Source organism: Ammospiza nelsoni, chromosome 5 (assembly GCF_027579445.1).
Source record: "Ammospiza nelsoni isolate bAmmNel1 chromosome 5, bAmmNel1.pri, whole genome shotgun sequence".
Classification (NCBI taxonomy): domain Eukaryota; kingdom Metazoa; phylum Chordata; class Aves; order Passeriformes; family Passerellidae; genus Ammospiza; species Ammospiza nelsoni.
In genome coordinates, this window is record NC_080637.1 from 1,386,591 (window position 1) to 1,411,433 (window position 24,843).

A 24,843-nucleotide genomic window follows, 5' to 3' on the forward strand; every position below is an offset into this window, starting at 1 on the left:
CATTATCGTTACTATCATTATTATTACTATTATCATCATTATCGTTATTATCATTATTATTATTTTAATGTTATTGTTATTATTTGGTTCTATTTTCTGTTATAAGGTTTTTAAGGTTAAATTATTTAATTAAGAAGTGATATTTCAACTATTTTTATTTTTAACTTAATGATTCATTTCTTCAAGCTTGCACTGCAGACTTTTCTGTTTAATTCTAAAATATTACTTAAACTTATGGAGAGGAAGGTAAAGAAGAACAATTTGGTTTTGTCTTAAAATCTTTATTTTGGTTTTTATATATTATTATATTTTAAACTCTGAAGTTTTTTACTTTTTGATATTTTACTTTTTGATAGTTTTGACTTTGTGATATCATACATTTTAACTAGCTACAATGGTTCTAAAATATTACTTAAACTTATGAAGGGGAAGGTAAAGAACAATTTGGTTTTGTCTTATAATCTTTATTTTGTTTTTTATATATTACTGTATTTAAAAACTCTAAATTTTAAGTTTTTTACTTTGTGATATCATACATTTTAACTAGCTACACTGATTCTAAAATATTACATAAACTTATGAAGGGGAAGGTGAAGAACAATTTGGTTTTGTCTTATAATCTTTATTTTGTTTTTTATATATTACTATAATACATACTATATATACCATATATTACTATATTACTATTTTTATATATTACTATGTTACTTCATAAACTCTCAAGTTTTTCACTTTGTGATATCATACATTTTAACTAGCCACACACTTGTAATTTTAGTGTTATTAAATTAATTTTGGAAGGTTTTTTATGGCTTTAGGTTAAATGTAGTGTTCTCTTGGGAGTTAGAGTTTGTACAGGAAGTTGAAAATTTTTAGTATTTAGAACTACAGCAGAATAAAATAGAATAAAATGGAATAAAAGGGAATAATGTGGAATTAAAGGGAATTAAATGGAATAAAATGGAATAAAAAGGGAATAAAATAATAGAAAATGGAATAAAATGGAATAGAATGGAATAAAATAGAATAAAATGGAATAAAATGGAAGTGTGGCTCCTGCCTCAGCCAAAACTACTGCAATTATTTATTATTTATTTATTATTTATTATTATTATTTATTCCTCCCCTAAACATTCCTCCTTGTGTCTGTGGCTGTGCCATCCTGACATTGATGGTTGGATTTCTCTGAGTGGAAATGAAGATTCCAGCCCAGATCCCAGCTCTGCATTTGCAGGAAAAGCAAAGCCCAGCCCCAGTCCAAGCAGGAAGGGACAAGCTGAGGGTTTATCCTGGGACATCAGGGTCAAGAATCATTTCTGAAGGTTTTTCCTTGGGATTTATATTTTTATATTCTGGTTTTTCCAGCACAAAAAATTTGTGCTGGAAAAACCAGAATATAAAAATATAAATCCCAAGGAAAAACCTCCAGAAATAATTCCCAGCTGCGGGTGACGAACACAAAAAAATAAATGTTTGAGAGCAGCAAAGCAGGAAAATGACATTTAAAGCCGGGAAATTTGTTCCATTCTGTGTCAGTTGTGGATAATGACACCAGAAATGCCATTTAAAGGCCACTGTCCTCCCAGACAAACACTCACCAAGTCCTTCTCCTTCAGGTTCTCCACCAGCAGATCCATTTTGGACTGATCCTTGTTGGAGATTTCCACCTCGTAGAGGCTGGAGTAAACCCCCTGGAAGCAGACTGGGGACAGGAGGGGTTTGGGGTTGGGGTGGGGATGTCCATGGGCTCTGTCCCAGCACGGAGATGGAACTGCTGGGGGCACTGGGACTTGGGGTGCTTCACACCCACCTTCGTTCTTAGTGTAATTTTTTTTCCCAAATGCAGCTTCTGGCAGCTTTTTCTTCAAGTCAGACAAGCCCATGACGTGTTTGATGTCCAGGCTGGGAGGCCTGAGGGGATAAAGCACAAAAAATTCAGGATTAAGGAAAGCTGGGAGTTCTGTGGAGCCAGAAAAGCTCTGGAAAAGGAGCAGCTTGCTCAGGATCCTGTGTGCAAACCCTGAAAATCACAAATCCTGGGGGATTAAAACCACGTTTAGAGTGATCTGATTTAGTGGGAGGTGTCAGAACTGAATTATTCCAAAGCATTTTTAATTCCTCATCCAACAGCACATTCCTGACTGCCCCAGCATCCCAGCAGTGAAGGGATCAGGCAGGAAAAGACAAAAATGGGTTTAGTTTGAGAAATCAGGCTTGGGTTCTGGAACCAGGTTTGGGTTAAGGAACCAAGTTTGGGTTCTGGAACCAGGTTTGGGTTCTGGAACCAGGTTTGGGTTCTGGAACCAGGTTTGGGTTAAGGAACCAAGTTTGGGTTATGGAACCAGTTTGGGTTAAGGAACCAGTTTGGGTTATGGAACCAGTTTGGGTTAAGGAACCAGTTTGGGTTATGGAACCAGTTTGGGTTAAGGAACCAGTTTGGGTTATGGAACCAGTTTGGGTTATGGAACCAGGTTTGGGCTCTGGAACCAGGTTTGGGTTATGAAATCAGGTTTGGGTTATGGAACCAGGCTCAGTTTGAGAAACCAGGCTTAGTTTAAGAAACCAGGTTTTGGTTAAGAAATGAGGTGTAGTTTAAAAAATCAGGATTTGCTTAAGAAACCAAGTTTGGGTTAATAAGCCAGGATTTGGTTAAGGAACAAGGTTCAGTTTCAGAAATCAGGTTTTGGTTAAGGAACCAGGCTCGGTGTGTGAGCCCAGCTCAGGGAGTTGAGCCCAGCCCAGCCTCACTCCCAGCTGTGCGGGCACGGTGCCCACACTGTGCTAAGCCTGGCTCAGGGAGTTGAGCCCAGCCCAGCTCAGGGGTGGCACTCACAGCTGTGCGGGCACGGTGCCCACACTGTGCTAAGCCCGGCTCAGGGAGTTGAGCCCAGCCCAGCCTCACTCCCAGCTGTGCGGGCACGGTGCCCACACTGTGCTAAGCCCGGCTCAGGGAGTTGAGCCCGGCTCAGGGGGCTAAGCCCGGCTGAGGTACATGAGCACACTCCCAGCTGTGCGGGCACGGTGCCCACACTGTGCTAAGCCTGGCTCAGGGAGTTAAGCCCAGCCCAGCTCAGGGGTGGCACTCCCAGCTGTGCGGGCACGGTGCCCACACTGTGCTAAGCCTGGCTCAGGGAGTTAAGCCCGGCTGAGGTACATGAGCACACTCACAGCTGTGCGGGCACGGTGCCCGCGCTGTGCTGGCTCCTCAGGCCGATGGTGCACAGGCGCTGCCCCCCGATGCACAGCTGGCCCCGCCACGGGCACGGTGCCAACGGCGACTGCGGCTCTGCACAGGGAACGGGACAGAACAGCCCATGGGGAACACAAAAACACAAACCAAACCCACAACCTCAAACCCAAAAACCCCAAACCCCAAAAACCCCAAACCCCACCCAAAAAACCACAACCCCAACCCCAAAAACCACAATCACAACCCCAAACCCAAAAACCACAACCACAACCCCAAAAACCAGAACCCCAAAAAACCCAAAAACCACAGCCTCAAACCCAAAAAACCCCAAACCCAAACATCAAACCCCAAATCCAAAAACCCAAATCGAAAACCACCAAACCTAAAACCACAAACTCAACCCAAAAAACCACAAGCCCAAGCCCAAACCCAAAACCCACAACCTCAAACACAAAAACCCCAAGCCCAAAACCCCAAACCCAAAAACTACAACCCCAAAACCTCCAAATCCACAAACCCAACCCAAGAAACCACAAGCCCAAGCCCCCCAACCCAAAACCCACAACCACAAACTCAAAAACTCCAAACCTAAAATCCACAAGCACAACCCAAAAACCACAACCCCAAACCCCAAAACTACAGCCTCAAACCCAAAAAACCCCCAACCCGTAAAACCCAAACCACCACAACCCCAAAACCACCACCCCCAAAAACCCCACAGCCAAAAACCACAATCCCAAAAACCCCAAACCCAAAAACCTCAAACCCAACCCAAAAAAATCACAACCCCAACCACAAACTCAAAAACCACAACCACAACCCCAAAAACCACAACCCCAAATACCCCAAACACCCCAAACCCCAGCAGCTCTTACCTTGGTGGTTCTGCTCCGCTCTGGAGAGAGAGATCAATAAAAAAAAGAAAATATTCAGAGATGGGAAAAGGAATCAAAGGAAAATATTCAGAGATGGGAAAAGAGGAAATAAAAGGAATTATTAGATGGGAAAAGGATAAACGGGAATTTTAGAGATGGGAAAAGATGGAAGAAGAGGGATTTAAAAGACAGGAAAAGCATAAAAGGGAATGTTTAGATATGGGAAAAAGATAAAAGGAATATTAGTGATGGGAAAGGATAAAAGGAATATTTAGAGATGGGAAAAGACAAAAGGAATATGTAGAGATGGGAAAGGAATAAAAGGAAAAGAATCAGAGACGGAAAAAGGAATAAAAGGAATTTTAGAGATGTGAAAAGAGGGAAGAAAAGAAGCATTAGAGATGGGAAAAGAAATAAGAGGGATTTTAAATATGGGAAAAGGATAAAAAGGAATTTTAGATATAAAAAAAAGAAATAAAATGAATTTTAGAGAAGGGGAAAGGAATAAAAAGGAATATTAGAGATGGGAAAAGGATAAAAGGAATATTAGTGACAGAAAAAGGAATAAAAGGAATAACAGGGATGGGAAAAGGATAAAAGGAATATCAGATGGGGAACAGAAACAAGAAGGATGCCAGGGCAGGGAGGGGGAGCAGAGGGCTCTGTGTGTCCTTACGGGCGCGGCGGGGCCGGCGCGGGCATCTCCCGGGGCGGGCGGTACTGGCAGGACAGCAGCACGTACGGACACACCTGGCGGGGCCGCTCGGCCGCCCCCGCCCCGCTCACCTCGTACACGTAGTACTGGGGAGAGACAGGGAAATATCCATGGGATATTGGGGATAACCCATGGGGAATGGGGAATTCACCCCGCTCACCTCGTACACGTAGTACTGGGGAGAGACAGGGAAATATCCATGGTATATTGGGGATAACCCATGGGGAACGGGGAATTCACCCCGCTCACCTCGTACACGTAGTACTGGGGAGAGACAGGGAAATATCCATGGGATATTGGGGATAACCCATGGGGAATGGGGAATTCACCCCGCTCACCTCGTACACGTAGTACTGGGGAGAGACAGGGAAACAGCTGTGGGATATTGGGGATAATCCATGGGGAATGGGAATCATCCAGGGGGAACGGGGAATTCACCCCGCTCACCTTGTACACGTAGTACTGGGGAGACAGGGAAACAGCTGTGGGATATTGGGATAATCCATGGGATACTGGGGATAATCCATGGTATATTGGGGATAATCCATGGGGAACGGGGAATTCACCCCGCTCACCTCGTACACGTAGTACTGGGGAGACACAGGGAATAATCCATGGGATATTGGGGATAATCCATGGGGAATGGGAATTCACCCTGCTCACCTCGTACACATAGTACTGGGGAGAGACAGAAACAGCCATGGGATATTGGGGATACTCCATTGGGAATGGGAATCATCCATGGGATATTGGGGATAATCCATGGAGAACGGGGATTTCACCCCGCTCACCTCGTACACGTAGTACTGGGGAGACACAGGGAATAATCCATGGGATATTGGGGAATAATCCACATGGAATGGGAATTCACTCTGCTCACCTCGTAAACATAGTACTGGGGAGACAGGGAAACAGCCATGGGATATTGGGGATAATCCATGGGGAATGGGAATTCACCCTGCTCACCTCGTACACATAGTACTGGGGAGAGACAGAAACAGCCATGGGATATTGGGGATACTCCATTGGGAATGGGAATCATCCATGGGATATTGGGGATAATCCATGGAGAACGGGGATTTCACCCCGCTCACCTCGTACACGTAGTACTGGGGAGACACAGGGAATAATCCATGGGATATTGGGGAATAATCCACATGGAATGGGAATTCACTCTGCTCACCTCGTAAACATAGTACTGGGGAGACAGGGAAACAGCCATGGGATATTGGGGATAATCCATGGGGAATGGGAATTCACCCCGCTCACCTCGTACACGTAGTACTGGGGAGACAGGGAAACAGCCATGGCATATTGGGGATAATCCATGGGGAATGGGAATTCACCCTGCTCACCTCATACACATAGTACTGGGGAAACAGGGAAACAGCCATGGCATATTGGGGATAATCCATGGGGAATGGGGATAATCCATGGGATACTGGGAATAATCCATGGGAAATGGGAATAATCCATGGGGAACTGGGAATAATCCACGGGATACTGCGAGTAATCCATGTGATACTGGGAATCATCCATGAGGAACTGGAAAATCATTCATGGGGAACAGGAAATAATCCATGGGAACTGGAAATAATCCATGGGGGAAATAATTAATGTGTAATGGGGAATTCATCCATGGGAAACAGGGAATAATCCACGGGAAACACAGAGAAACAATCCATAGGAAACTGGGAAAGAACAGGGAATCATGGAATGGGGATGGGAAAACAGGGAATCATGGAATGGGGCACTGGGAAAAGGGAAATCCATGGGAGAAAGGGAAATCCATGGAATGGGGGATTGGGAAAAGGGCAATCCATGGAATGGGAAAAACAGGATAATCATGGGATCTGGGACTGGGAAAAACAGGGAAATCATGGAATCAGGGACTGGGAGAAAGGGCAACGCAGGGAATGCGGGAGTGGGAAAAGGGAAATCCATCAGAAAAAGGGAAATCCATGGAATGTGGGACTAAGAGAAAGGGAAATCCATGGAATGTGGGACTGAGAGAAAAGGAATGGGAAAAACAGGATATTCAAGGAATCTGGGACTGGGATAAAGGGTAATCCATGGAATGTGGGAGTGGGAAAATGGAAATCCATGGAAAAAGCGTAATCCCTGGAATGTGGGACTGGGAAAAGGGCAATGCTGGGAAAAGGGAAATCCACTGAATCTGGTGGGGATGGGGAAGCAGGGAAATCAGGGAATGGAGAAATCCATGGAATGAGGGACTGGGAGAAGGGCGATCCATGAAATCCCTGGCAAAGGGGCACCCCGGGGTACCTGGCTGCTCCCGCTGGACACGTGGCAGTCGTAGCCGGGCGAGGGGCCGGTGGAGCTGCTGGGGGAGCTCTCAGGGATGGCTCTGACCTTGCCCTGCACCAAAAACACATCCCAAGCATGAAATCCATGAAATCCATCCCAAAACTCCATCCCAAGCATGGAAATCCATCTCAAAAATCCACCCCAAGCATGGAAATCCATCCCAAAAATCCACCCCAAGCATGGAAATCCATCCCAAAACCACATCCCAAGCATGGAAATCCATCTCAAAAATCCACCCCAAGCATGGAAATCCATCCCAAAACCACATCCCAAGCATGGAAATCCATCCCAAAAATCCATCCCAAGCACGGAAATCCATGGAATCCATCCTAAAAATCCACTCCAAGCATGGAAATCCATCCTAAACATGGAAATCCATCCCAAAAATCCACCCCAAGCATGGAAATCCATGGAATCCATCCCAAAAATCCATCCCAAGCATGGAAATCCATGGAATCCATCCCAAAAATCCACCCCAAGCATGAAAATCCATCCTAAACATGGAAATCCATCCCAAAAATCCACCCCAAGCATGGAAATCCATGGAATCCATCCCAAAAATCCACCCCAAGCATGGAAATCCATCCCAAAAACACATCCCAAACATGGAAATCCATCCCAAAAACACATCCCAAGCATGGAAATCCATCCCAAAAACACATCTTAAACATGGAAATCCATCCCAAAAACACATCCCAAACATGGAAATCCATCCCAAAAACACATCCCAAGCATGGAAATCCATCCCAAAAACACATCCCAAACATGGAAATCCATCCCAAAAATCCACCCCAAGCATGAAATCCATGCCAAGCTTGGAAATCCATCCCAAAAATCCACCCCAAGCATGGAAATGCAAGGAAATATTCCCAGCAATGTGGTTTATTCCCCATGTTGGAAGAGCAGGGTGAGGTCTTGGTGCTCCAAAAGTTCTGGTGGGTTTGGGGTGGGAAGAACCCCAAGAATGGGGTTTGGAATCAGCTCCAGACAGGAGGAATGGGAAAAAATAAAATTAAACCTCCCAAAATTCCTGAGAATCGAAGGAAAAATTGGAGTTTGAGTTTCCATCCCACCAGAACTGTGGGCAGCAAAATCTCAAAGTTCAAAGAGAAATTTCCAGGCTCAGGAGTTTGGGGTTGGAATCAGCTCCAGAGAGCAGAAGGGGAAATAAAAATCCTCAAACTTCCCAAAATTCCTAAAAATCCAAGGAAAAATTGGAGTTTGATTTTCCATCCCAGCAAAATTATGGGCAGCGAAATCTCAAAGTTCAAATTTCAAGAGAAATTTTCAGTTTCAGACTTTGGGTTTGGAATCAGCTCCAGACAGCAGGAAGGGGGAAAAATGCTCAAATTTCCCAAAATTCCAAGGAAAAATTGGAGTTTGAGTTTCCATCCCACCAGAATTATGAGAAGTATAAAAATAAAGAGGAAAATATAAATAAAAAGAGAAATTTTTAATGTCAGGAGTTTGGGGTTGGAATCAGCTCCAGAGAGAAGGGAAAAAATCTTTAAAATTCCCAAAATTCCAAGGAAAAATTGGATTTTGGAGTTTGATTTGCAGGCAATAGAAGGTTTGGGTTTTACCTTGATGAGTTTACAGATGACAATAAATCCTGATTTTCCCTGGTGCCAAGGGCTGGGGTGGAGGCAGTCGGAGTATTTGGAAATATAAACCCCTGGAAAACACCAAAAAAAGGAATTATTTTTTAGCAGGGAAAGATATTCCCAAAAAATCCTGTAAAGAGCCAGAAGAAGGGGGGAATTCTGGAATACTCCAAGAAAATCAGTTATTGGGTGATAAAGGGTGTTAATATTCCCAGAAAATCAGAAATATTCCCCCAAAAAATGAGAAATATTCCAAGAAAATGGGAAATATTCCCAGAAAATCAGTTTTTGGGTAACAAAGGTTGGGAATATTCCCAGAAAATGAGAAATATTCCAAGAAAAAGAAGAAATATTTCAAGAAAATGAAAAATAGCCCCAGAAAATACAAAATATTCTCAGAAAATCAAAAATATTCCAAAAATATGAGAAATAATCTCAGAAAATGAGAAACATTCCCAGAAAAGAAGAAATATTCCAAGAAAATTAGAATTATTCCCAGAAAATGGGAAATATTCCAAGAAAATCAGTTTTTGGGTAACAAAGGTTGTGAATATTCCCAGAAAATTAGAAATATTCCAAGAAAGTGAGAAATACTCCAAGAAATCTGAGAAATAATCCCAGAAAAATAAGGAATATTCCAAGAAAAAAAAGAAATATTCCAATAAAATGAGAAATATTGCCAGAAAATTAAAAATATTCCAAAAAGATGAGAAATAATATTAGAAAATAAAAAACATTCCCAGAAAATTTGAAATATTCCCAGGAAATGAGGTTTTGTGCATGATAAAATGTGTCAATATTCGCACAAAAATGAGAAATCTTCCCAAAAAAATGAGAAATTTTCCCAAAAAATGAGAAATATTCCAGAAAATCAGTTCTTGGGTGATAAAAGCTGTAAATATTCCCAGGAAATGAGGAGCTGAAGGAATGCTGCCATTCCCTGGGGAAAATCCCATCCTCACCTGGCTGAAAGAGCAGAAAAATGGGAATTTTCCAGGGATTTTTGCAGCAAATCCCAGGAATTTCAACCTCTTCCCTTGGCTTTGGAAGAAGTTTATTCCCAAAATGGGAATTTAGAAGGAGTTTTACTTCCAGAAGGGGAATCTGGAAGGAATTTTATTCCCAGAGCGGGAATTTGGAAGAAATTTGGAAGGAATTTAAAGGAGTTCCATTCCCAGAGTGGAAATTTGGAAGCATTTGAAGGAGTTTTATTCCCAGTGTAGGAATTTGGAGGAGTTTTTAAAAGAGTTTTATTCCCAGAATGGGAATTTCAAGGAATTTTGAAGGAGTTTAATTCTCAGAGTGGGAATTTGGAAAGAATTTGAAGGAGTTTTATTCCCAAAATGGAATTTTGAAGGAATTTTGAAGGAGTTTTATTCCCAGAGTGGAAATTTGAAGGAGTTTTAAAGGAGTTTATTCACAGAGTGGAAATTTAGAAAGAATTTGAAAGAGTTTCATTCCCAGAGTGGGAATTTTAAGGAGTTTTTGAAGGAGTTCCATTCCCAGAATGGAAATTCAGAAAGAATTTGAAGGAGTTTTATTCCCAGAGTGGGAATTGGAAGGAATTGCATTCCCAGAATGGGAATTTGGAAGGAATTTCTGAAGGAGTTTTTACTCTCAGAGTGGGAATTTGAAGGAATTGCATTTCCAGAGTGGGAATTTGGAAGGAATTTCTGAAGGAGTTTCATTCCCAGAATGGAAATTTAGAAAGAATTTGAAGGATTTTTATTCCCAAAATGGAATTTTGAAGGAGTTTTATTCCCAGAGTGGAAATTTGAAGGAGTTTTGAAGGAGTTTATTCACAGAGTGGAAATTTAGAAAGAATTTGAAAGAGTTTCATTCCCAGAGTGGGAATTTGAAGGAGTTTTGAAGGAGTTTCATTCCCAGAATGGAAATTTAGAAAGAATTTGAAGGAGTTCCATTCCCAAAATGGGAATTTGGAAGGAATTTTGAAGGAGTTTTACTCCCAGAGCATCAATTTAGAAAGAATTTGAAGGATTTTTATTCCCAAAATGGGAATTTGAAGGAATTTGGAAGGAGTTTCATTCCCAGAATGGGAATTTGAAGGAGTTTTAAAGGAGTTTATTCACACAGTGGAAATTTGGAAGGAATTTGAAGGAGTTTCATTCCCAGAGTTTTGGGAATTTGGAAGGAATTTTGAAGGAGTTTTGCATTCCCAGAGTGGGAATTTGTCAGGAATTTCTGAAGGAGTTTCATTCTAGAATGGAAATCAGGAAAGAATTTGAAAGAGTTTTATTTCCAGAGTGGGAATTTGAAGGAGTTTTGAAGGAGTTTCATTCCCAGAGTGGGAATTTCAAAGGAATTTCATTCTCAAAATGGAAATTTGATGGAGTTTTAAAGGAGTTTTATTCTCAGAGTGGGAATTTGAAGGAATTGCATTTCCAGAGTGGGAATTTGGAAGGAATTTGAAGGAGTTTTATTCCCAAAATGGGAATTTGGAAGGAATTTCTGAAGGAGTTTTTATTCCCAGGATGGGAATTTGGAAGGAATTTTGGAGGAGTTTTGCATTCCCAAAATGGGAATTTGATGGGAATTTCTGAAGGAGTTTCATTCCCAGAATGGAAATTAGGAAAGAATTTGAAGGAGTTTTATTTCCAGAGTGGGAATTTGGAAGAAGTTTTGAAGGAGTTTTAATCTCAAAATGGGAATTTGAAGGAATTGCATTCCCAGAATGGGAATTTGGAAAGAATTTGAATGAAATTCCTTCAAATTCCTTCCAAATTCCCAGACTTTTATTCCCAAAATGGGAATTTAGAAGGAATTTGAAGGAATTTTATTCTCAAAATGGGAATTTGAAGGAATTGCATTCCCAGAGGGGGAATTTGGAAGGAATTTGGAAGGAACTGAAGGAGTTCCATTCCCAGAGGGGGAATTTGGAAGGAACTGAGGGAGTTCCATTCCCAGAGTTTTGGGAATTTGGATGGAATTTGGAAGGAACTGAGGGAGTTCCATTCCCAGAGGGGGAATTTGGATGAAATTTGGAAGGAACTGAAGGAGTTCCATTCCCAGAGGGGGAATTTGGATGGAATTTGGAAGGAACTGAAGGAGTTCCATTCCCAGAGTGGGAATTTGGAAGGAATTTGGAAGGAACTGAAGGAGTTCCATTCCCAGAGTGGGAATTTGGATGGAATTTGAAGGAACTGAAGGAGTTCCATTCCCAGAGTTTTGGGAATTTGGAAGGAATTGAAGGAGTTGCATTCCCAGAGTTTTGGGAATTTGGATGGAATTTGAAGGAATTGAAGGAGTTCCATTCCCAGAGTGGGAATTTGGATGAAATTTGGAAGGAACTGAAGGAGTTCCATTCCCAGAGGGGGAATTTGGAAGGAATTTGGAAGGAACTGAAGGAGTTCCATTCCCAGAGTTTTGGGAATTTGGAAGGAATTTGAAGGAACTGAAGGAGTTCCATTCCCAGAGGGGGAATTTGGAAGGAACTGAGGGAGTTCCATTCCCAGAGTTTTGGGAATTTGGATGGAATTTGGAAGGAACTGAAGGAGTTCCATTCCCAGAGGGGGAATTTGGATGAAATTTGGAAGGAACTGAAGGAGTTCCATTCCCAGAGGGGGAATTTGGATGGAATTTGAAGGAACTGAAGGAGTTCCATTCCCAGAGGGGGAATTTGGAAGGAATTTGGAAGGAACTGAAGGAGTTCCATTCCCAGAGTTTTGGGAATTTGGAAGGAATTTGAAGGAATTGAAGGAGTTCCATTCCCAGAGTGGGAATTTGGAAGGAACTGAAGGAGTTCCATTCCCAGAGGGGGAATTTGGATGGAATTTGAAGGAACTGAAGGAGTTCCATTCCCAGAGTTTTGGGAATTTGGAAGGAATTTGGAAGGAATTGAAGGAGTTCCATTCCCAGAGTTTTGGGAATTTGGATGGAATTTGAAGGAACTGAGGGAGTTCCATTCCCAGAGTTTTGGGAATTTGGAAGGAATTTGGAAGGAATTTGGAAGGAACTGAAGGAGTTCCATTCCCAGAATGGGAATCTGAAGGAATTGAAGGAGTTCCATTCCCAGAGTTTTGGGAATTTGGAAGGAACTGAAGGAGTTCCATTCGCAGAGTGGGAATTTGGAAGGAATTTGGAAGGAATTGAAGGAGTTCCATTCCCAGAGTGGGAATTTGGATGGAATTTGAAGGAACTGAAGGAGTTCCATTCCCAGAGTTTTGGGAATTTGGAAGGAATTTGGAAGGAACTGAGGGAGTTCCATTCCCAGAGGGGGAATTTGGATGAAATTTGGAAGGAATTGAAGGAGTTCCATTCCCAGAGTTTTGGGAATTTGGAAGGAATTTGAAGGAACTGAAGGAGTTCCATTCCCAGAGGGGGAATTTGGAAGGAATTTGAAGGAACTGAAGGAGTTCCATTCCCAGAGTTTTGGGAATTTGGAAGGAATTTGAAGGAATTGAAGGAGTTCCATTCCCAGAGTTTTGGGAATTTGGAAGGAATTGAAGGAGTTGCATTCCCAGAGTTTTGGAAATTTGGAAGGAATTTGGATGGAATTTGAAGGAACTGAGGGAGTTCCATTCCCAGAGTTTTGGGAATTTGGAAGGAATTTGGAAGGAATTTGGAAGGAACTGAAGGAGTTCCATTCCCAGAATGGGAATCTGAAGGAATTGAAGGAGTTCCATTCCCAGAGTTTTGGGAATTTGGAAGGAACTGAAGGAGTTCCATTCCCAGAGTGGGAATTTGGATGGAATTTGAAGGAACTGAAGGAGTTCCATTCCCAGAGTGGGAATTTGGATGGAATTTGAAGGAACTGAAGGAGTTCCATTCCCAGAGTTTTGGGAATTTGGAAGGAATTTGGAAGGAACTGAGGGAGTTCCATTCCCAGAGTTTTGGGAATTCCCTTCCAGGTGGGATTTACCTTTGGCAGGGTCCCCCAGGGTGCAGATGCTGCTGCTGTTGACTCGGAGCCCGCTCTGACAGACCCGCTGAGCCTGCAGGAACAGGGAAAGCTGATTTTCCACCTTTTCTGCAGGAATTGTTGCCAGGAAATGGGAAATATTCCCAGGAAATGAGAAATATTCCCAGGAAATGAGATATTCCAAGTAATTCCAAATAATCCCAAATAGTTCTGGTGGCACAAAGTAAAATTTCTTTTTCTCCAATCAGATCCATACCTAAAGTCCCTCAGGAGCCAAATAATCCCACATAATCCTAAATAACCCCAAATAATTACAAAGAATCCCAAATAATTTCAAAGCATCACACATAATTTCAAAGAATACTAAATAATTCCAAAGAATCCCAAAGAATTCCATTTAATTTCAGTGGCACCAAAGAAAATTCCATTTTCTCCAATCAGATCCATCCCTAAAACTCTCCAGGAGCCAAAGACTCCCAAAGAACCCCAAATAATCCCAAATAATTCCAAATAATTCCAATAAGAATTCCAAATATTACCAAAGAATTCCAGTGGCACAAAGGAAAATTCCTTTTTCTCCAACCAGATCCATCCCTAAAACCCCACAGGAGCCAAATAAATAATGCCAAATAACTGTAAATAATTTCAAATAATTCCAATAAAAATTCCAATAAGAATTCCAATAAATCCCCAAGAATTCCAAATATTCCCAAAGAATCCCAGTGCACCAAGGAAAATTCCCTTTTCTCCCATCAGATCCATCCCTAAAACCCTCCAGAAGCCAAATAAATAATTCCAAAGAATCCCAAAGAATTCCATTTAATTGCAGTGATACCAAAGAAATTTCCTTTTTCTCCAACCAGATCCATCCCTAAAACCCTCCAGGGGCCTAAGAATCCCAAAGAACCCCAAATAATTCCAATAAGAATTCCAAATAATCCCAAAGAATTCCAAATATTCCCAAAGAATCCCAGTGCACCAAGGAAAATTCCTTTTTCTCCAATCAAATCCATCCCTAAAACCCCACAGGAGCCAAATAAATAATGCCAAATAATTCCAAATAATCCCAAAGAATTCCCAGCTAATCCCACTGGCACCAAGGGAAATTCTCTTTTCTTCAATCAGATCCATCCCTAAAACCCTCCAGAAGCCAAATAAATAATGCCAAATACTTGCAAATAATCCCAAATATTTCCAAAGAATTCCAAAGAATCCTAAGGAATCCCAGCTAATCCCACTGGCACCAAGGAAAATTCCCTTTTTTCCCTCCCAAACCCCCCAGGAGCTGCTCCCAGAGCTTTTCCCAGCAGGAATTCCCTGGGTGTGAGGGGACACAAAGCAGGATCAGATCCCAGATTTGTCAGGAATTCCCATGGGATTGGTGGAGCACAAAGCAGGATCAGATCCCAGATTTGTCTGGAATTCCCATGGGATTGGTGGGACACAAAGCAGGATCAGATCCCAGATTTGTCTGGAATTCCCTGGGTGTGAGGGGACACAAAGCAGGATCAGATCCCAGATTTCCCTGGAATTCCCATGGGATTGGTGGGACACAAAGCAGGATCAGATCCCAGATTTCCCAGAAGGAATTCCCATGGGATTGGTGGGACACAAAGCAGGATCAGATCCCAGATTTGTCAGGAATTCCCATGGGATTGGTGGGACACAAAGCAGGATCAGATCCCAGATTTGTCTGGAATTCCCTGGGTGTGAGGGGACACAAAGCAGGATCAGATCCCAGATTTGTCAGGAATTCCCATGGGATTGGTGGGGCACAAAGCAGGATCAGATCCCAGATTTGTCTGGAATTCCCATGGGATTGGTGGGACACAAAGCAGGATCAGATCCCAGATTTCCCAGCAGGAATTCCCTGGGTGTGAGGGGACACAAAGCAGGATCAGATCCCAGATTTCCCTGGAATTCCCATGGGATTGGGGCAGTACCTCCTCCTCCTTGTCAAAGAGCAGGAATGCAAAGGTCTCCTGCAGCTCCTCCTGGCTGTACCCTGCAGCTGCCTTGGCTCGTGCAAAAGCTCGGAGCTGCAACAAAAAATTCCCAAAATTTTGGTCTCTGCTCATGCTGATCCCAAAAAAAAATTTATTTTCCCACTTTTGTTTTTTTTAAGGGTTAGGGGGAAAATTAATCTGGTCCAGCAGAGCTGGGAAAACACCTGGATGTGGTTTAATTGTTGAGCTTTAAAATCTTAAAATATTGAGGTGAGAGGAAAATGGAACACAATAGGGAAGGGAAAATCAGCGTGGGAATGGGATGGAGGGATTTGGAAATGGGAATGGAAGGATTTGGGAAAGGGGAATGAAGGGATTTGGAAATGGGAATGTGGGAATTTGGAATGTGGGAATGTGGGGATTTGGAAATGGGAATGTGGGGATTTGGAATGTGGGAATGAAGGGATTTGGAAATGGGAATGTGGGAATTTGGAATGTGGGAATGTGGGGATTTGGAAATGGGAATGTGGGGATTTGGAATGTGGGAATGTGGGGATTTGGAATGTGGGAATGAAGGGATTTGGAAATGGGAATGTGGGGATTTGGAAATGGGAATGTGGGGATTTGAATAATGGGAATGAAGGGATTTGGAAATGGGATTGTGGGGATTTGGAATGTGGGAATGTGGGGATTTGGAAATGGGAATGTGGGGATTTGGAATGTGGGAATGAAGGGATTTGAAAAGTGGGAATGAAGGGGTTTGGAAACGGGAGTGAAAGGGTTTGGGATGTGGGGATTTGGATAATGGGAACATGGGGATTTGGAATGTGGGAATGAAGGGATTTGAAAAGTGGGAATGAAGGGATTTGGAAATGGGAATGTGGGGATTTGGAATGTGGGAATGAAGGGATTTGAAAAGTGGGAATGAAGGGATTTGGAATGTGGGGATTTGGATAATGGGAACGTGGGGATTTGAAAGATGGCAATGAAGGGATGAAGGGAACCTGAAAATGGGAAGGGAGGCATTTGAAAAGTGGGGATGAAGGGATTTTAGAAGTGGGACTGGAAGGATTTGAAAAGTAGGAATGTGGGAATTTTGAAAGTGGGAATTTTGGGATTTTGAAAGTGTGAATGTGGAGATGAAAGGATTTTGAAAATGGGAATGAAGGGATTTTGAAAGTGGGAGTGAAGGGATTTTGAAAGTGGGAATGAAGGGATTTGAAAAGTGGGAATGGGATGAGGGGATTATGAAAAGTGGGAATGTGGGGATGAAGGGATTTTAGAAGTGGAAATGAGGGGATTCAAAAAGTGGGAATGTGGGAATTTTGAAAGTGGGAATGTGGGAATTTTGAAAGTGGGAATGTGGGGATGAAGGGAACTTGAAAATGGGAATGAAGGGATTCAAAGAGTGGGAATGAAGGGAATTTGAAAAGTGGGAATGAATGGATGAAGAGATTTTAGAAGTGGGAATGAAGGGATTCGAAAAGTGGGAATTGTGAACTTTAAAAGTGGGAATGTGGGGATGAAGGGATTTGAAAAATGGGAATGAAGGGAATTTGAAAGTGGCAATTAAGGGATTCAAAAACTGGCAAAGAAGGAATTTTGAAAGTGGGAATGTAGGGATTTTAAAAGTGGGAATGTGGGAATGAAGGGATTTTGAAAATGGGAATGAAGGGACTTGAAAAGTGGGAATGAGGGGATGAAGGGATTCTAAAAGTGGGAATATGGGGATTTGAAATGTGGGAATGTGAGGACTTTAAGAGTGGGAATGAAGAGATTTCAAAAGTGGGAATGGAGGGATTTTTAAAAGTCCAGGCAGCTGGAAAAAAAAAGAAGCTAAAAGGAAAAGAAAGGTGGAGACAGAGACATCCCAAAAATCTGCCTGGAGGTCACTCAGCAGGAAGGAACCCACGGAAGGGAGTCCCTCCAATGCCAAAGGAATTCTGGAATTGCCAAGGCTCCAGGGACTCTGAGCACCATTGGCTGCACGGATTGTTTGTTCCTGATGGGGAGGGAATGCAAGGAAGGGGAAAAAAAACAAAGTTGGGAATTCCAGGAGGGACACGAACCAGAGCTGGCAACAAAGCAGCATTCCCAGAAAATCCCGTTTTCCCTGGGATGGCTGCAGCCTTACCTCGCTCAGGAAAAGCTCATTCTCCACCAGGATGGCTCTGCTGTACTGGAAACGCTGCTGGGAGCTGGAGCGCAGGGAGGAGCTCTGGAGCACAGCCACAGCCTGCTGCAGCAGGGAGCAGCCCTGCTCCTCGGGAAACCCTGGAAAAATGGGAATATTCCTGGTGGGAATGGCTGGGAACAGCCCTGCTCCTCGGGAAACCCTGGAAAAATGGGAATATTCCTGGTGGGAATGGCTGGGAACAGCCCTGCTGCTCTGGGATCCTGGAAAAATGGGAATATTCCTGGTGGGAATGGCTGGGAACAGCCCTGCTGCTCTGCAATCCTGGAAAAATGGGAATATTCCTGGTGGGAAAGGCTGGGAACAGCCCTGCTCCTCAGGAAATCCTGGAAAAATGGGAATATTCATAATGGGAAAGGCTGGGAACAGCCCTGATCCTCAGGAAATCCTGGAAAAATGGGAATATTCCTGGTGGGAACGGCTGGGAGCAGCCCTGCTCCTCGGGAAACCCTGGAAAAATGGGAATATTCCTGGTGGGAATGGCTGGGAACAGCCCTGATCCTCAGGAAACCCTGGAAAAATGGGAATATTCCTGATGGGAATGGCTGGGAACAGCCCTGCTCCTCGGGAAACCCTGGAAAAATGGGAATATTCATAATGGGAATGGCTGGGAGCAGCCCTGCTCCTCAGGAAATCCTGGAAAAATGGGAATATTCCTGGTGGGAACGGCTGGGAACAGCCCTGCTGCTCTGGGATCCTGGAAAAATGGGAATATTCCTGGTGGGAATGGCTGGGAACAGCCCTGATCCTCAGGAAACCCTGGAAAAATGGGAATATTCCTGGTGGGAATGGCTGGGAGCAGCCCTGATCCTCAGGAAACCCTGGAAAAATGGGAATATTCCTGATGGGAATGGCTGGGAACAGCCCTGCTCCTCGGGAAACCCTGGAAAAATGGGAATATTCATAATGGGAATGGCTGGGAACAGCCCTGCTGCTCTGCAATCCTGGAAAAATGGGAACATTCCTGGTGGGAATGGCTGGGAACAGCCCTGCTCCTTGGGAAACCCTGGAAAAATGGGAATATTCATAATGGGAATGGCTGGGAACAGCCCTGCTCCTCGGGAAACCCTGGAAAAATGGGAATATTCATAATGGGAATGGCTGGGAGCAGCCCTGCTCCTCAGGAAATCCTGGAAAATGGGAATATTCATAATGGGAACGGCTGGGAACAGCCCTGCTGCTCTGCAATCCTGGAAAAATGGGAATATTCCTGGTGGGAATGGCTGGGAGCAGCCCTGCTCCTCGGGAAACCCTGGAAAAATGGGAATATTCCTGGTGGGAATGGCTGGGAGCAGCCCTGCTCCTGGGGAAATCCTGGAAAAATGGGAATATTCATAATGGGAATGGCTGGGAACAGCCCTGCTCCTCAGGAAATCCTGGAAAAATGGGAATATTCCTGGTGGGAAAGGCTGGGAACAGCCCTGCTGCTCTGCAATCCTGGAAAAATGGGAATATTCCTGATGGGAACGGCTGGGAACAGCCCTGATCCTCGGGAAATCCTGGAAAAATGGGAATATTCTTGGTGGGAAAGGCTGGGAACAGCCCTGCTGCTCTGGGATCCTGGAAAAATGGGAATATTCATAATGGGAATGGCTGGGAGCAGCCCTGCTCCTCGGGAAATCCTGGAAAAATGGGAATATTCCTGGTGGGAATGGCTGGGAGCAGCCCTACTCCTCAGGAAATCCTGGAAAAATGGGAATATTCCTGATGGGAATTGCTCCTGAGGATCCAGGGGAATCCTGGGGAAAATGGGAATATTCCAGGCAGGAACTGCCGGAGCATTTGGGGCACTCAGGATGGGAAAAGGGGGAAGTTCCAGGTGGGAATTGCCAAATCAGGGTGGGAATTCAGGATGGGGTGTGCAAGAAAAAAGGGAAATATTCCAGTTGGGAATTCCCAGATTGATGTGGGGATTAAGGATGGAAAAAGGAGAATATTCCAGATGGGAACTGCCAGATCCCTGGGGGAATTTGGGATGGGAAAAGGGAATATTCCAGTTGGGAATTCCCAGATCAATGTGGGAATTTGGGATGGAAAAGGGAATATTCCAGTTGGGAATTCCCAGATCCCTAAGGGAATTTGGGATGGGAAAAGGGAATATTCCAGTTGGGAATTGCCAGATCAATGTGGGAATTTGGGATGGGAAAAGGGGAATATTCCTGGTGGGAATTCCCAGATCAATGTGGGAATTTGGGATGGGAAAAGGGAATATTCCAGTTGGGAATGCCCAGATCCCTGGGGGAATTTGGGATGGGAAAAGGGAATATTCCAGTTGGGAATTCCCAGATCCCTGGGGGAATTTGGGATGGGAAAAGGGAATATTCCAGTTGGGAATGCCCAGATCCCTGAGGGAATTTGGGATGGGAAAAGGGAATATTCCAGTTGGGATTTCCCAGATCAATGTGGAAATTTGGGATGGAAAAGGGAATATTCCAGTTGGGAATGCCCAGATCAATGTGGGAATTTGGGATGGGAAAAGGGAATATTCCAGTTGGGAATTCCCAGATCAATGTGGGAATTTGGGATGGAAAAGGGAATATTCCAGCTGGGATTTCCCAGATCCCTGCAGGATTCAGGATGGGTGTGCAAGGCTGGGCCTGGCTGCTGCTCAAATCCCAAATTTTGGGAGTTAAAACAGATTTTGGAAAGAGGGACCTGAGCTCCTGGTTCATCCCAAAAAATTCTGTTGAAACTGCCAGAAGGAAAATTATTTGTAAATTCATAATTTTTAAATTAATAAATCAATATGGAATTATAAATTAAAGACTAAATATAAATTAAAGTCATTATTTCTGTAATAATTTTATAAAAATTGAATTATATATAACTAATTAATTAAAATTAACTAAATATACAATAAATTCATAGTATTGTTTATATAATTATTCATAATTAATTAACTTTAAATATTCTATATAGCTATATTGTATATAATGAAATTTATATTTAGAATATATATTATATTATATTATATTATATTATATTATATTATATTATATTATATTATATTATATTATATTATATACAGTTTATAATATAAATTACGTATTATTATATATTATTACATTATAAAATTATATATATAAATAATAGTATATACAACAGTATAATATAGACTATTATATAGATAATCTATTAAAATATAGTTTATAACTAACTATAAATTATTTTAATTACTTATACATTAATTTAATATAAATTAATTTCTGAATTTATAACTTAACTCCATTAATGAGATTCCAAATCCCAAACTCAGTATTCGATCCCTGTTTTTAAGGGCAAGTTTGAATAATTTTTGTCTTTTCAATTTAAAAAATTCAGATCAAATTATTCATTGTGTCAATTTTTATTTCTCTCCAATTATTCCATAGAAAAAAAAAAGGATTAATTTAGGGAAAAGGGAAAAAATCTGGATGAGGGAAAAACGTGGAGGGTTCTAAAAATGATCCAAAAATCCCAAAGGGATCCAAGAACCCCAAAGGGATCCAAAATCCCAAAATGATCCAAGATCCCAAAATGATCCAAGAACCCCAAAGGGATCCAAGAATCCCAAAACGATCCAAGATCCCAAAATGATCCAAGATCCCAAAGGGATCCAAGAACCCCAAAATTATCCAAGATCCCAAAATGATCCAAGAATCCCAAATGATCCAAGAATCCCAAAATGATCCAAGAATCCCAAAGGGATCCAAGATCCCAAAATGATCCAAGAACCCCAAAGGGATCCAAGAATCCCAAAGTGATCCAAGAATCCCAAAATGGTCCAAGATCCCAAAGGGATCCAAGATCCCAAAATTATCCAAGAATCCCAAAATGATCCAAGAATCCCAAAGGGATCCAAGAATCCCAAAATGGTCCAAGATCCCAAAGGGATCCAAGAACCCCAAAGGGATCCAAGATCCCAAAATGATCCAAGAACCCCAAAGGGATCCAAAAATCCCAAAATTATCCAAGAACCCCAAAGGGATCCAAGATCCCAAAGGGATCCAAGAACCCCAAAATTATCCAAGATCCCAAAATGATCCAAGAATCCCAAAGTGATCCAAGATCCCAAAGGGATCCAAGAATCCCAAAGGGCTCCAAGAACCCCAAAGTGATCCAAGATCCCAAAGCGATCCAAGAATCCCAAAATGGTCCAAGATCCCAAAATTATCCAAGAACCCCAAAGGGATCCAAGATCCCAAAGGGATCCAAGATCCCAAAATGATCCAAGATCCCAAAGTGATCCAAGATCCCAAAGTGATCCAAGAATCCAAAGGGATCCAAGATCCCAAAGTGATCCCAGAAAAACACGGCAGGCAAGGAAGGAAATTTGGAGGAAAGACTTTAAAAAGATTTTTGTGCTTTAAACCTTTTTTGGGTCTTTTGTGCCTTTTTATTTCCACATTCACACTTTCTGATTTTAGGTGCTGCCTCTGATTTTTTGGAATTAGGGAAAAAAGGCAAATTAAGAACAGAAAAATGGGAAATAAAGGGATTTTCCAGCTTTTTTCAGCATTAAGTGTTTGAGCCTAATGAGGAAAGGAAAAGTTCATTTTGCTCATTTTTGTTGCATTTTTTCCCCTTTGTTTCCTGCATCCTTAAGGAAGCATCCAGAAAAATTAAAATTTAAAAAAAATTAAATATTACATTTTAAATTTAAAATTTTCACTGATTTTTAAATCCCAGCTCAGCTCAAAGGATCCAACACAACCTCCTTATTTTTAAAATTCTTTTTGCTGGAGCACCACAACTTTTTTTGGAAAATATCAGATATTTTCAGGGATAAAAGCTTTAAAAAAGTATGGAAAACTCTTGGGAATACAATGAAAAATCCTGGAATTTTGCAGGTGATTTCTCCAATGTTTTTTCCTAAATGCAGCTTTAAAATGAAAATCCAGAAAGGAGGAAAATTAATTTAAAAATTAATTAATTAATTAATTAATTAGAGGAAACTGAGCCCAATGGCTGCAGCCCTGAATTCCCTCCTGGATTTTGGGGAGATGGGTCCCAATCCTATGGAAAAAATTCCCAAAAAATCCCAAATCCTGGCACAGCCCGGGGCAGGAGCAAAGGTGAAAGTGAAAGTGGCCACGGCAGCAGGGAAAGTGAAAGTGGAAACGGGAACGGCACCGGAGGCACGGAAATGTGGGAATGGGAACGGGAAATGTGGGAATGGGAACGGGAAATGTGGGAATGGGAACGGGAAATGTGGGAATAGGAATGGGAATGGAATGGGAAATGTGGGAATGGGAATGGGAATGGGAACTTGGGAATGCGAATGGGAACGGGAAATGTGGGAATGGGAATGGGAACAGGAATGGGAATGGGAACTTGGGAATGGGAAATGTGGGAATGGGAATGGGAACGGGAACTTGGGAATGGGAATGGGAAATGTGGGAATGGGAATGGGAATGGGAAATGTGGGAATGGGAATGGGAACAGGAATGGGAACTTGGGAATGGGAATGGGAACGGGAATGGGAACTTGGGAATGGGAACGGGAACTTGGGAATGGGAATGGGAACGGGAATGGGAACGGGAAACGTGGGAATGGGAACGGGAAACGTGGGAACGGGAATGGGAATGGGAACGGGAAATGTGGGAATGGGAATGGGAAACGTGGGAATGGGAACGGGAATGGGAACGGGAACTTGGGAATGGGAATGGGAAACGTGGGAATGGGAATGGGAGCGGGAACGGGAATGGGAACTTGGGAAGGGGAATGGGAACGGGAATGGGAATGGGAAGTTGGGAAGGGGAATGGGAATGGGAATGGGAACTTGGGAACGGGAATGGGAAATGTGGGAATGGGAATGGGAACAGGAATGGGAAATGTGGGAATGGGAATGGGAATGGGAACGGGAAATGTGGGAATGGGAATGGGAATGGGAATGGGAAATGTGGGAATGGGAATGGGAATGGGAAATGTGGGAATGGGAAATGTGGGAATGGGAACTTGGGAATGGGAAATGTGGGAATGGGAAATGTGGGAATGGGAACTTGGGAATGGGAAATGTGGGAATGGGAAAAGGAATGGGAAATGTGGGAATGGGAACTTGGGAATGGGAAATGTGGGAATGGGAAAAGGAATGGGAAATGTGGGAATGGGAATGGGAAATGTGGGAATGGGAACAGGAATGGGAAATGTGGGAATGGGAATGGGAATGGGAAATGTGGGAATGGGAACAGGAATGGGAAATGTGGGAATGGGAATGGGAAACGTGGGAATGGGAAATGTGGGAATGGGAAATGTGGGAATGGGAACGGGAATGGAAATGTGGGAATGGGTATGTGGGAATGGGAACGGGGAATGTGGGAATGGGAACTTGGGAATGGGAAACTTGAGAAAGGCACTGGATCCATGGGGGGAAACTTGGGAATGGGAAATTTGGGAATGGGAAACTTGGGAATGGCAGATTTGGGAATGGTGCTGGATCCATGGGGGGAACTTGGGAATGGGAACTTGGGAATGGAAATCTGGGAATGGGAACTTGGGAATGGGAAATCTGCGAATGGGAAATTTGGGAATGGCACCAGATCCATGGAGTGGAACTTGGGAATGAGAAATTTGGGAATGGTGCTGGATCCATGGTGAAAAACTCCAGGAAGGAGAAACTTGGCAATGGCACCAGATCCATGGGGAAAAGTCAGGAGAAAGAAAAGAAGGAGAAACTTGGGAAGAAGGAGAAGCTTGGGAATTTTCCCTAAAATCCAACCCAAACCTCCCCTGGCGCAGCTGGAGGGATCAGAAATGGGATCAACAACGGGATCAGGGGATGCTGAGCTGCTCCAGAGCTGGAATTCCCAGCTGGAATCAGCCCTGGGCACCCCTGACTTCCAAACCCCAGGATTTGCCTTTGGGATTTTCTGGGATCTCTGGAAGCCTCAGCACCCAGCAAGCTCCCGGCCCAGCAGGAAAGCTCCAGCCTTTGGAAGTGCAGCATTTCCTCTTTCTTCACATTTTTTAACCTTAAAATTTGAGTAGCATTCACTGCAGGCATCTGGATGCTGTCAAATCCTCAAAATTTCCTCAAAATCTTTAGAATCCAGCAATTTCCCTGCCCTGATGCCAAGGCTGGAAGGAGCAGGAACATTGGGAATCACCAGCAGGATCAGCTCTGACCACACCCC

The 24,843-nt window shown here is 43.0% G+C and overlaps 1 protein-coding gene across 1 annotated transcript in view; it reads right to left on the minus strand.

Moving 5' to 3' along the window:
- TASOR2 (transcription activation suppressor family member 2) overlaps positions 1-17,810 on the minus strand; it is a 36,801-nt gene extending 18,991 nt beyond the window's left edge. Inside the window, exons 1-10 of the mRNA XM_059471736.1 lie at positions 17,672-17,810; positions 15,535-15,630; positions 13,592-13,664; positions 8,692-8,783; positions 7,067-7,159; positions 4,742-4,866; positions 4,066-4,085; positions 3,169-3,286; positions 1,811-1,911; positions 1,599-1,702 (exon numbers count right to left, since the gene is read on the minus strand). Coding sequence (XP_059327719.1) covers positions 1,599-1,702; positions 1,811-1,911; positions 3,169-3,286; positions 4,066-4,085; positions 4,742-4,767 — 369 coding nt within the window. The 5' untranslated portion in view covers positions 4,768-4,866; positions 7,067-7,159; positions 8,692-8,783; ... (1 more) ...; positions 15,535-15,630; positions 17,672-17,810. The remainder of the gene's footprint in view (positions 1-1,598; positions 1,703-1,810; positions 1,912-3,168; positions 3,287-4,065; positions 4,086-4,741; positions 4,867-7,066; positions 7,160-8,691; positions 8,784-13,591; positions 13,665-15,534; positions 15,631-17,671) is intronic.
- Between the last annotated feature and the right edge of the window lie 7,033 nt (positions 17,811-24,843).